At 40.9% G+C, this 13,045-nt stretch overlaps 1 protein-coding gene across 1 annotated transcript; it reads right to left on the minus strand.

Moving 5' to 3' along the window:
* Positions 1-383: 383 nt before the first annotated feature.
* LOC139473241 (uncharacterized) lies at positions 384-10,914 on the minus strand. The gene is made up of 9 exons (XM_071255773.1): positions 10,261-10,914; positions 9,400-9,579; positions 7,775-7,892; positions 6,676-6,843; positions 5,313-5,489; positions 4,760-4,921; positions 3,500-3,605; positions 1,993-2,114; positions 384-665 (listed from the first exon to the last, which is right to left on the minus strand). The coding sequence occupies exons 1-9, from the start codon at positions 10,857-10,859 to the stop codon at positions 384-386; spliced, it is 1,914 nt and encodes a 637-aa protein (XP_071111874.1). The 5' UTR covers positions 10,860-10,914.
* Between the last annotated feature and the right edge of the window lie 2,131 nt (positions 10,915-13,045).

Consider the following 13,045-nt stretch of genomic DNA (forward strand, 5'->3'; position numbering starts at 1 on the left):
TCTGTCTTTGGACTAAGTTTGGAGTGTTGTTTGTCAACCATTTTGTGAAAAACTATGTGTTTTGAACACTTGTTTTGAACAACTCAAGTCTTGTGTTATTAATCTTGAACTTAACTAATATTTGTTACATATATAACTACCTGGGATCACTTTTCGGAATGTTCAAAGATTGGGACCTACATGATGTGTCATCCTAAAACAAAGACGTATTTAGTAAAGTCGACTTCGTTATCGTTTAGTGTCAATACTATATGCATAGACGCCGAGTTGTAATACTTTGTGAATGACCAACTGAGGTGATAACGCCCAGTTCCACAAACAAGCACATCATCATTATATTATTTGCAATATTTAATCAATCAATTTGTACATTTGATACACTACTAATCCATAGTCCTTGCGTACTTCGCAACCCCCAACATCTGGATGACGTAGGTGTAGGCGTCCGAGGACCAGAAGGGGAAGAATACGGCATTGTCATTGTAGCCGGGGAAGACGGTAGGTGTGTTGTAATGGCCCATATGTTTCATCTCATACTGGTACTCCTTCTCCGGAATTAAACCCTCCACGCCTTCTATATATTTAGCAGTGTGAATTCCCGTTCTGTTCATCCTGGTCCCATTAAATAGCTCGACTCGATTCACTGGGTACAGTAATGGGTATGTCTGGAACAGGAGCGACCCTTTATTTGAACAACAGTAACTGAATCTGATAGCGTCTAGTGTGACGAAAACAATATCACTCAAATGATCTCATCTTTGATATTTATAAACGCAAGAAATTCTTGTTCATATTCATAAGAAAGCTTGATTGTCCATTCCGACCATATAATGAGTAAGCGCCCGTCAGATAGTGACATCAGGTGTTCGTGAAAAGGTGAGCATTTCACGCTACACTGGTAGCTCTCGTCACAAACACATACAAAAGCAAGTCAAATATTCAGAAAGTCTTCTGTCCATATTAATACTAGACATTAATTATCAATGTACAGTTTAAAACAGCAGCCATCGACAGTGAAAAAGTATAGTTATCCACAGTTCGTGTGCAACATTAGAATACAGTAGAGGGTTATATTTTGTTTCAGGCAGACAATAATGATAGCATCTACCGTGTTTAATTAACTTGAAGTAACAGTGTTTAGTTATTACTTTACTCCCGTATGTTTGAGCCCTTAGTTAAAGATATGTGCGAGTTCTTTGGATTTAATGCCGCATTAATATTATATTATTACTGTACAAATGAAAGAAAGATTAGACATAAGCGAATGTAAATGTAGACAGTCACCATTTAAGGTTGCCTGTTCCATGACTACAAATTGAACAAGGTCTGTGTCCAGGGGAATCTGACGTGTGACAGGTACATGCTTGAAATCATGCACCTGATGGTTGTACCACCTTCTGGCTACCAGAACTTTCTACATGGACGACAAAGCAAGACACCGATCTCAACAGGTAATAGTGTTCCTCTAGCAGAACACCATAACGACCATCCCTAGTCACGCCATGAATCCGCAGGGGCGCATGATACAGACACTGGACCAGCGAGGGATCAATCTACAGGAACACATATACAGGAACTGAGACAAGCATTGCACAGAATATGGCAACACCTACCATCAAACGTCTCCAGCAGGCCACATGACGGCTATATACGCTATTGACAATCTCGTGACGGGAAGACATGTTTTGGCCAAAACGGAATTTTTAGCAACAACTTACGAGGGCACGTTAAAGCCATACTTAATTCAAGTACCAATTTTGTCAACTTGAAATGAAATGTCCCCAATAATACAAATCTTACTTTCTAAAATGTCACTATTGTTGGCTTTATTTACCGACGAAGAATTGCTCTTTCGGGATAACAAGCAGCATGTTGTAGTTCTATGCCATAGACTAGCGTCCTGCGCACGTTTCAACCCCATGGTCCAGGTGTATTGACCCTGTCAAACTAATGATGCTAATATGTCAAAGTGACAGCTATGTGTATACGTACTGTAAGTCCCTTGTAGGAGCCGGAGAAGAAAGCATTCCACGGTTCGAACCCACTAAACATACCGAAGTAGTACAACCAGCTGACAATTCTGTCGACTGTAGTCTTTACATTAGCGGGTGTATCTATAATGAATAACGCACATGATTTTAGTTCTGTACTAAGTGTTTATTCAGAATCAGGGGTTAACCAGAAGTCGATGGTCATCCATGTAATCCTACACAAATGCGAATTAGTGTTAAAAACATGATGTTATCTGAAATATATCGCAGACCTCGTAGTCTGGAAACCCACCAAACGCAGGACGATTATAATTATATACTGAACTGCAAAAGAAACGTCACCATGGCTAGATATATGAGTAGCCTTATTTGTTTCAAAACACTGTACACATACTTTGAGTGCTATTAAAAAGATGAAACCTGGCATCAAGGTTGAAATTAAAGTGCCTAATGTTCTTAAAGTGAAACACAACACTAGCCTCTGAGAAAATGCCATCACAAGTCAGTATCTAGTGTGTCCGCCATTTCTTGTTGCTCTCATAGTGTGGGCACGGGCGTTATGATGCTGAAACTCGTGGTTGCAGCGACATGCCAAATGAGGTACGGCATGTGGTCTAAAGACTTGATCAATGTACCGAGCTGCTGTGACACCATTGCCTCTCCCAGGACCGATGTTCTGGAAAATCACAGGGTCGACCCTCTGTGCAAGACCAATTTCAACCTACACCATGATGCTCGGACCACCCAAGGAGTCTCTCTCAACAACACAAGCATCCGAATAACGTTCCCTACGGCGTCGCCAGACTCTCTCTCTACCATCTGCTGTTGAGATACAGTAACGGCTCTCGTCTGAGAAAAGGACTCTTCTCCGCTGCTGGTGGCATCAATGCTGGTGCTGTGTTGCCAACTGAAGACGGTCCCGGCGATGACGTGGTGTCAGAATGGGGCCTCAGTGTGGCCTGTGACAGTGGAGGTCAATCGTCGACAAAGCGACCTTGATGAAGCTGTCGCACAATCTGACGATCCTGATGTCGGGTGGTAACCCTTGGTCTTCCACTACGTGGTCGGTCATCTGTAGTGTTTCTGGTCTGGTACAGATAATGGAGCCTGAATATGGTCTTTACGTGTACTTGAAATGCATAGGCGGGCGGTTTGTCCAGCTTGCAATCGTCCAAGGGCTTGGTGTCGCTGATTTCTTGTCAATCTTGGCATGTGGTAGCAATTCAATGACGAATAAATGTTAACCAGTCTGGGGGGATTTTTATAGGACAAGAAATGGGGGAACGCATGTGCATTTCAATTTGCACAGAACACACGTGCATCGGGTAACCATGGGCGATCGGTTTTATTGTTATCTGCTTTGTTTTTTTATCATCAAATTTCATTCTTCCAGACAAGGTAATGTTAAATTTCAGAAACTTTGAAAAAAATGACCCAAATATTTAAATGACAACTTTTTATGCAATGTTACTTGGGGTGTGGTATTTCAGGAAAGTGAGGAATCTCACCTTTGTCCCAGATGACCTTCTCGGTGTGCTGGTCCTGCGTGGTCCATGTGGTCATCAGAGCATTCAGCGCCATGGAAGTCGTGAAGATACGGTCCTCCGCGTTGTTCTGCAATACATTTTTACTCAATGTTTATAGGTACACGTGTTGAAGCGCTAAATTGCATCCAAGTGATTAGCCTTCTAAGACCCTGGTGACTTACCAATAATAATAATAATAATAGCAATAATATATTACACATTTTTGTAGCTCAAAAGCGCTCTTGGTCACATGCTGTCCTGATCTCACATAGAAGCAAGTTGCACATAAACATATCTGACATGGCTGGAATGTTGCATCCCTTGAAAACGCCAGAAACCTATGATTGTGGGTTCGAATCCTGGTCGGACCGATTATGTTTCTAGGTTTGTCAGCACCATACCCGTGCTCGTGGGTTTCACCAAGGTGGTAAACGTCTGAGACTTTCACTCCCACATTAAGCTGACACGGCGCGATATAACTGGAATAATGTTAAAAGCGGCGTTAAGTGGAACTCACTCACTCACTCATGGCTGGAATGCTCTGTCGCCTTAGGTCTTTGTTGTTCTGTGACAACTTTCTTCTGTACAGCACTGCAACCATCAATTGCATAAACCAAAATTACAAACAAATGTCCACGGTCACCCACGGTGATTTCAGGTAAGACTACAGGTCCCTATCAAACTATGCTTGTCGTAAACGGAGAATAAACTGATCGTGTGTTCCTGGAAAGACGAATATGCTTATTGTAAGAGGCGACTAACGGGATCAGGTGGTCAGGCTCGCTGACTTGGTTGATGCCTGTCATGGTATGTCAATTGTGTCTATCAATGTGGTGGTGTCAATCGCTTGACTGTCTGGTCCAGACTTGATTTATTAACAGACCACCTTCATAGATCTGGAATTGTACCGCTGGTGATATTCAACAAACATACAAACAATACACTGCAGATCACGTCCGATTTTATTCTGCCAAATTAGTCATAGACTAATTAAAAGTATATTACCTTCTCCGGCTCATGTAAAAGTCATATAACATTCATTCACAACATGAGGAGAGGAACCATCTGAACACAAATGTCAAATTTATGAAATTATTAACCATTTCATTTATGTTATAGGTTAAAGGTGAGGTTTGATTACCTGCCGTTATATTGCTGGAACGTTGCTAAAAGTGATGTCGAGGCAAACTCACTCAATAACTCTTTCATAGCAAACCTTCGCCTGCCAACACATAAACTTACCACAGTTTGGTTTTCATATGTTTTATCGGCATTGCCGAGAAAGTCGTCATAGTAAATGAGGTCATATCCTGCTTGAGAGCCTGTCTTGCCCTGGGTGACAAGTCTAGGGCTGGCGTATGTTCTCAGTACACGCTTGAAGTCCGCTAGAACCTGCTCCATGCCCTGCAAGTTAGAAGGAAATATTGTACTTTGACCTGTACAGTCCACATTTATGTTGCTTGACTCTATAAGGTTTTTGTAATTCAAAAGTTTGTGATATCGTAACGACGATGCAAATCATGTGTTTGTGTAGTTCAAGAGCTGGTACCACATGTAGTCTTTCGTACAGGCTAAGCCTTAGTCTGGATGCGTTCCACAACTGATTACAGAATGTGTACTGTCGTTGAGGCTATTCACTTTGACCAGACTGTTTGATCAGTATGATCACAATCATGATCCAAGAGTGTATTAACTTTCATCAGAACACCTCCGATAGATAATTTATGACAATAACAATGTCATTTGGATTAGGCCTTTCGAAACCATTAGGTTAAGCCTTAAAGCTTGTCATCACCTTATGTGGTAGCGATCCCGTCCTGTCCAGAGTTTCCTGTAGTTTGTTGTACGTCCTGGCCACGAACCAGTAGAACTCTATGACAGAGGGGTAGTACGTCAACGCCAGGTCTGCTCGGTCGGAGAAGTTAGTCTGAACTTGGAAAGCGATCATCCGCGATGTATCATTATAGATTTGCTGAAAGACAGAAATGCTTACATTGACTAATCAGAACTATCTTGGAGTCGCCCAAAGACCATATGCCCAACATACTTGAGGTTGGCTTTTATCGTGGCTTTGAGCGGTACGTTGTACTTCAGTTGTATCACAGCATTACAGATTCATTTGATGCTGGCCGAAGATCTTTAGGAAACAAACGAACATTGGTATGGTGCTGAAAATCACATACATCTATTAAAAAGTGATTCTGGAGTTTGGACCTGCAATCATTGTGTTTTGCGCACCTAAGGGATGTAACTGTAAAGCTAATTGCGATACTGTGGACAACTTGGAAAATCAAACCAAAGTCAATGAAGAATTTTCCTTATCCGGTTAATCAATGAAACTATGTTTCAAAATCCTTCTCTTGTATTACCATTTGGACATGTGTCGCGGTAGCTTACGTCCTTTTGAGTTCCTGGACAAGATTCATCCTTATTTGAATCCTTGATGGTTATCAGTTCGTCACTAACGATCACTAGTGGGTCCTCCCAGATTACAAAGATATGAACGATAATTTGGCCAAGATGTTTAACTAAGCTTCTGGCCTAACGATGATCTGATATCGCTTTCAATAACCATCAAACAGCCATTTCCCTTCCACTGATTTACCCAACTGGACTAGAAATAAGGGCGACCAAAGAGTCACAAAACACTCTCCACAAGACTGAATGACAAGAGGATTGACTTCAACGTTCCAATAGTAACTTTCCCTTCATGTCGAGCAATATTTCAGTTGTCCCAGCTTTTGGTGTTTTCATTCCACTACGTTTTAGATACACTCGAGCATGCTCTTTCTGCTAAGTTTTCAAAGAGTACAACACGACTCTTGCTCTGAAGTTCACAAAATTAATGGTAGAACATTTCCAAATCTGACGCATCAGTGACAAAAATGTTGTCCGATGCAATTCCCTATGTTTACGTGTGCCATATAATTCTGTGTTTACTCAGATGAACAATTGACTTCCCTTTGCATGTGTTTGTGATGGGTGCCATCAGTGGGCCAGGATATCCTGACCTTTTCACGAACACCTGGTATCATCACTGTTTGATAGTGATTCATAAACGCATGCTTATGATACAGTCGGAATCGTACAATCGCTTTCAGCAGATATTTATTAAATATGGAACGGATTTGTCGCATTAGTTTACCACTTCGACTGACCATAATTTCAGGATCATCCAACAGTGATGGTTGAAAAAGGCCATTGATGATTCCATTGGTGACGCCAAATATGAAGTTAGCACACACAGTGACGTCGATGTTGTTGATGTTGAAGGGCATCATGACTCCCTTGTCAAACCACGTGCGTACCTCGTCGGTATCCTGGATCTGTACGAATCAATGTTAATTTTAATATTTCAATAATTTCAGTTACCATGTCATATAATACAAAACAATGCGTTAAACATTAGTTAAATGTTGCTATTCATGAGAATGTTGCAACTGCGCCCGACTGCCATGGTGGACTGGAGTCGGCAGGAATGCATGGAATTACTTCACAAAGTGATCTCAGCGAAAGTTTTACTTGTTGCGCTGAGATATAAAGGTCCTTCGACGGCGATATCTCAGATATACAAAACGTAGAATTGTTGTGATCTCCAAGTTGTATGAGCGTTAAATCTACCGTGCCTCCTGTAAGCTGGTCGTTCTAGAGTCGTCAATGTAGCTTCACTATATGTTTCTATGGTTCGCGTTTCTTTTGGCGGTGAGTATGATCTAAATGCTGGACCTAAACGTTAAGGTAATAGTAAGTCCACTGTGCTTGAAGTATGATAGTAGCTTTAACGTATACAAAAACTATAACAACCACATCGCTGTCATACTTTGTTGACATATATTCGTACTTGTAGGTCTAAGTTACATAAGTGTACTGTATACCCATATCTCTGACACGCTGAACATGTGCTAGTCGTGTATGAACATGTAAAGGATAAACTACGACACTCGTGTCTCCAGTCATACAGCTGTAAATGTCTCTTCCGAAGCCACCTTGTGAAACAAGTCAAACGACCCGCAGTTAGTCCTTGATACATTTCCATGGCGTACGTATATGATCCACGCATCTGTATTCATGCTGACGTTAATGATACTTTAATCAGTGATATCATCAGTACTGTTGAATGGTAACAGGGTACTACGTGACATACTCCTAACTGTTAGGTTATAGATATAACAATATTCATGAACTCACTTTTTTATCTGTGTCTGACATACAGATAATGATAGGTTAAATGGTACGACTTTACGCATGTATACAAACCCATGTTGGCACTAAGGCTACATCGTGTCCGGCTTCTTTCTCCTGCTCCAACCAATGTCTGAGAAAGTAGTACGTCCTGGAGTCGATGGTATTTACCCTTTGGTTCCCAGAGAAGGGTCTGTGTGATATACAGAATTAGCGGTATAATCTTGAAATATTTGAAAATAATACTTTCGGATGATATTGATCAAACAATAACAATGCTGTATTGGGAATTCAATGAATATGGAAGGTCCCTTCCATGTAAATACATCTACCTTGGCCACATTGGCGTTACAAGTGGCCCTAACTAAGCATTGAAGTTGGTACGTCAGAGGAAAAGGGACCTAGAAGCCACTCCGTACGTATTCTGTACCTGGAGAATAGAAGGAGAATAAGACGGCACGACGCCCTTGATTGGGGTTAGTTAGTTAGTTTCATGTGGATATTTTAACATTTGTTCTATAAACAAAATCAGAATAAAACCTTTTTTATGTAAAAGTAAGTAGTAATTATAGCATGGAAGCAACTCATCATGCATCAACAAGAAACATGTACTTTTAGCAGATCTCGACCCCCAAGCTACACATTGGTTCTAATTATGTTTTCATATTGTTTGGTCTCCTTTACCACCATGTATTTTTCAAACTGTTGTTAAATGATTATCGTCTTACTGTGGTCAACATAACATAATTGAAGGATATAGCATTTTGTAGAAAACCTTTGATTTTGATGTATCACATTTCCTGTCAGAACCTAGAGAACCATGAATTCCAAAATAAAACTTCTCGATTGTAGTTTGAACAACTTGACTGCCGGAAAAAAGTATAGACTTGAGAATTGGATTTGACTGGAAACAGGAAAATGTCATTTGGCTGGAAACAGTGGGAGAAACACTGCAGACATAGAGTTAAAACACAACTACCGCACCGGTATCAAATAGAAGCAAATAATGTTTTGTCGTGAAATAAACCACACTTAGTTCTTTATTGTTCTTCGAGATTTATCGCGTGGCTATCTAATATTTCAACATGGTTCTATCTTGACGTCATTTCTGGGGATTCGAATACGCGCTCCCAACTTGATGACGTCATATATTGGACGTCATTTTTTTATGGGAGGTGTCACTGCTCGCCCGCCCGTCCAATACCCGCTCGGCCGCGCCCCTTCCTAAGGGAAGGTGACGGTTATTTCGTCGTAACGGTTTTCTGCCAGTAATTATATGCTTGTCTCATATGCGCCTCTCATGGTTTAATCCTCCTGCAGTGTTTTATTGTACGATAATCAACGACCACGAGTTGTTTATTTCTTAAATACAAATACCGTTTCAGGGCCACAAAACAGGATTATAATTGCTGCCCACCACTGGGTTAAATGTTGTGAAGTGGGAATAAACGTCGCGTTTATGATTATGTTACTCATATGGGGACGTGCATGCACGTGTGTGTATGTGTGCATGTACGTGTATGTGTGGATGTTTGCATTTGTGCAGACGTAATAAATACGATGCTGGTTTTAAAGTGCAAACCAACTGAGACACCATACCGTAGTCTAACATGGATAATCTTCTCAGACATAGTCCTTGTTTCATCAGGGACTCATTCCCGTATTAAGATGAAGATAAGCATGCCCTCTACCATACTGACCTGTAGGCGTAATACTTGAGGGCGTTGAACACAGATGTGAGATTGGTGTTGTGGGATCGCCACATCTTGTCGTAGGTCGGGTACAGATGGGACATCTCAGAGAGGACGGAACCCAGACCAATGTTAAGGAAGGTGTCATCGAAGTCCGGTGGGATGTGAAACGCCTTTGTGTAACCACCTCTGTATCCAAAGATATCGGTTTTATGCCGATTTGGACAGTATTGCCGTTACAGCGCAGAGCGCGTGCTTGATCAAGGATGGAAGCCGGAAGTAACGCCTTAGACGTTTCCCACGTCGGTTTAACCCACGAGTACCGGTATGTTGCCGACAGAGAAATAGTATCAGGGCGAATCTTAGATTCGAACTCATGATCACAGTTTTGTGGCACGCCCAAAGGACGCAATTTTTCACGGCGATTGCACAAAAACTTGGCTAACCGTGCCTCCGCGAACACTGAATGCTGGAGCCAATGTCAATTGATTCGTGGAGTGACACGGTTCTTTATGTCCACTTTATATATCATTTATATAATTATAATAGACCACGTACTGATATCCTGCAGCACCCTAACTAGCTGGATACAATCGACACATAGATATGTTGTGTATAATATTTTTACAAGAGTGAGTGAGCACGTACGCTGCTTTTAGCAATATTCCAGCAATATCACGGCGGAAACCAGAAATGGGCTTCACACATTGTAACTATGTCGGGAATCGAGCCCAGGTCTTCGGCGTGACGAGCGAACGCTTAAACCACTAGGCTACCCGACCACCCCTTTTTCATAAGAGGTTGCCAAATTTATCAGGGTACTAACATATGAAAATCGGAAAACAATACGAGCATCAAAATAATACAGACCTGATGCTCATTAAGATTTTGACGATCCCCTCAACATCTTTCAGACCCAGTTTCTCGAGGAACTCATACGTCGCATTCAGTGGCATGACGTCAGTCATTTTGATGAGGTCATTCAGATTGATAGGGTAACTGTTATAGACTCCGAGTGTCTCGTTGTATTTCTGAGGCCAGAACGTCATCAGTGAGTTAGAATAGTTCACATTCATATCATGGTGGCTTTTAATGGCATTCAAACCATTAGTCATTTCTTCGTGCGTCGGTCCATACGATGTGCTATTGATATACCTCCGTCCTTCGACCAAGCAAGCCATAACGTAGGTGGTTGTGAACATATTGTTGTCGAATATGCCAAATAGTTCTCTGAACAAGACATTATCTGGGTAACCGTGGAAGTTCAGCTTGACATCACTGGGCCACATTCCTTGTTCCTCATCCCATCTGAACGGAGGAAAGAAGTGCTTTGTTTTAGGTACTTGCAGGTCCATAACCTGCGACTTCAATGTTTCAGTCGCCAACTTCAGTGACGGTAGATCAAATGGCAACTCATCGGGTGTGACGATTGATATCAACAACAGAAATATGATATTCTGCAATACCATGTTCAAAATGTCAAATAAATCTAGATGTGTCGAATTTCAGTGGTTGGAAATATATACCTAGAGCTCCAAACGGTAAGATTGATAAGATAAGCGAGAACATCGTGTCTGAAAGCAGGTGTTTTCCTGAATGTCAAGCTTTATCTTCTTGAGTTGTATGTGTGAAATCTGTAATTATCAAATGCTAATGATTATAGAATAACCCACGAGGTACGAGTGATTACAGAAAATATGTCATGAGTGATATGAACGGTTTAAGTTCCGAGCTTTAGCTTTGTCGGAATGAATGACCCGACCTTACCCAGATATGAGACAGCCGAAACCAGGAATGACAAGAGAAGCGGCGTTACAGTTTAATCCGGACAACAAGTTTAATGAACATCGTGTGTAATTTGAGACAAGTGTGACTGATTAGAAACATGTGCATGTGGGATTTTAGGAAGACTTGTCAAACACGCTTGTGGAGTGGACACAGTCAGATGACGGAAGTTTGTTGATATTTTGATGCGATTCATAATGGTCGAATACCTGTTGATAGGCTAACACGATATCTGGAGACTTGGTGACAAGCTGTCCGCATTCACGGAGTTCATTTAGTTCAAAATCGGACACAGGATCAGCTCGCTGGGGTAAGTTTTCTTTTCCTTGTATTTTCAATTGTTTTTGGTTTGATGTGTTTTCAAATTTAGTCTTTTTCATTGTGTTTTCATTTTCATTGGCAGTTATCGATGTCATCATCGTTAACTAGGGCAAACCTGTCTGTACTAAATCCGGTTTTGGGTTTCGACAAACAGCAAGTCCTCTAACACAAACGCAAACCCGGAGTTGGTGGTGTTGATCTTGGCGCACTAGAAACAGTTTCCGGCAACATCACAATCTGAATCTTGGAACTTCAATCTGGCCATATGCAGTTTTGACAACAAAGACATTAAATGTGTTCAGAGGTTGAATTATACGAATAACTTTTCATGTCAGTCAGATCTCCGTCCGCTTTAACGAGGTCATTTACTTTGACATGTGTCAAATGTTTGTTTACAAACGCAGACGTAGTTTTGTTTTTTAATGTTAAACGAAAATCATGTGAAATAAATGAAAAATAAATGTTGTGGAATCATGTTCTTGATATGAAACTATGTTTCTCGTCTTAAAAATCTCGAATCAGTGAGATTGTAGCACGTAAAACATCTGAAGGGAAAGGCGTGGATTTATAAATGAATGGGATGAGAAAAAAATAGTTCCGTTGTCCAATGAAAAGTGATCATTGATCAACTTCGAGAATCACTAATTGCACACTGCAAATATCAAAAAGTTATTAACTGCATATTTGAGTTCATATGGGTAATAATATGATTTACTCAACGGGTTTCACGCATGTGATTTTCAAGAGTACAGTTATACCGTTAAGCTGTTTTGACGTCACAGTGCACTTTCATAGTATGACGTCATAGTGCAATCAAACTTTGTGACGTCACAATAAGACAGACGTAGACGATAGGGCAGGCGTACGACACATACAGAATTATGTATTCTACCATGAATTTGGAATTTACTCGATTCTGATTGGTCAATCAGAGGCTATTAAATCACAATAATCCCCCTCTGATTGAAACAGCTGGTTTGACGGCCGCATCACCGCGGAAGCTAATATTCATAGAATAGTACTATTTTCAGTCAGTGTCGGTAGGCATATTTAAATAACTATATGTACAATTACAGGTTACAAAATGCACAGATGCCGTTACTACAATATTCAAAGGATGTGTGGCAATACATTTCGTGCAGAAAAACACGACAAAAAAATCAACAAAGGGAATGTATTTACGTTTTGGAGACAACAGAGGGCTTGAAATTTTGGCGCTTTTCTATATACGACTGTGACGTCATATATTTTGCGTCACAATGAGAGATATGACGTCATAATGGTGACATGAGATGTAGAGCAAAAGCCTTGGGATGGCCACCTCATGGTGGCTTACCAAGTTGCCGTGCTTATATGCCTGTCATATGTTCGAGTGAAGTATTACGGAGTAAACAAACTGCTTGAGTATATACAGAACCATATTTTGTTCGGTGATTGCGTAATTCAGATCGATAACCAACTCAAAACATTGAACTCAACCCATGCCGCTTCACTCAGTATATTTTTTAACACCAAAGAGTTCGCGTTTTATTTAGTCATGGTAGAATGG

This window comes from Haliotis cracherodii, unplaced genomic scaffold, assembly GCF_022045235.1.
Source record: "Haliotis cracherodii isolate W230 unplaced genomic scaffold, xgHalCrac1.p SCAF_27, whole genome shotgun sequence".
Classification (NCBI taxonomy): domain Eukaryota; kingdom Metazoa; phylum Mollusca; class Gastropoda; order Lepetellida; family Haliotidae; genus Haliotis; species Haliotis cracherodii.

Excerpts from the sequence above, each read along its gene's own strand:
- LOC139473241 (XM_071255773.1), bottom strand. The coding sequence starts at position 10,859 with ATGGTATTGCAGAATATCATATTTCTGTTGTTGATATCAATCGTCACA. Across the intron at positions 9,580-10,260 it reads AAAATCTTAATGAGCATCAG|AGGTGGTTACACAAAGGCGT; the intron begins GTCTGTATTATT and ends CTTTGGATACAG. Across the intron at positions 7,893-9,399 it reads CTCAAGTATTACGCCTACAG|ACCCTTCTCTGGGAACCAAA; the intron begins GTCAGTATGGTA and ends TATATCACACAG.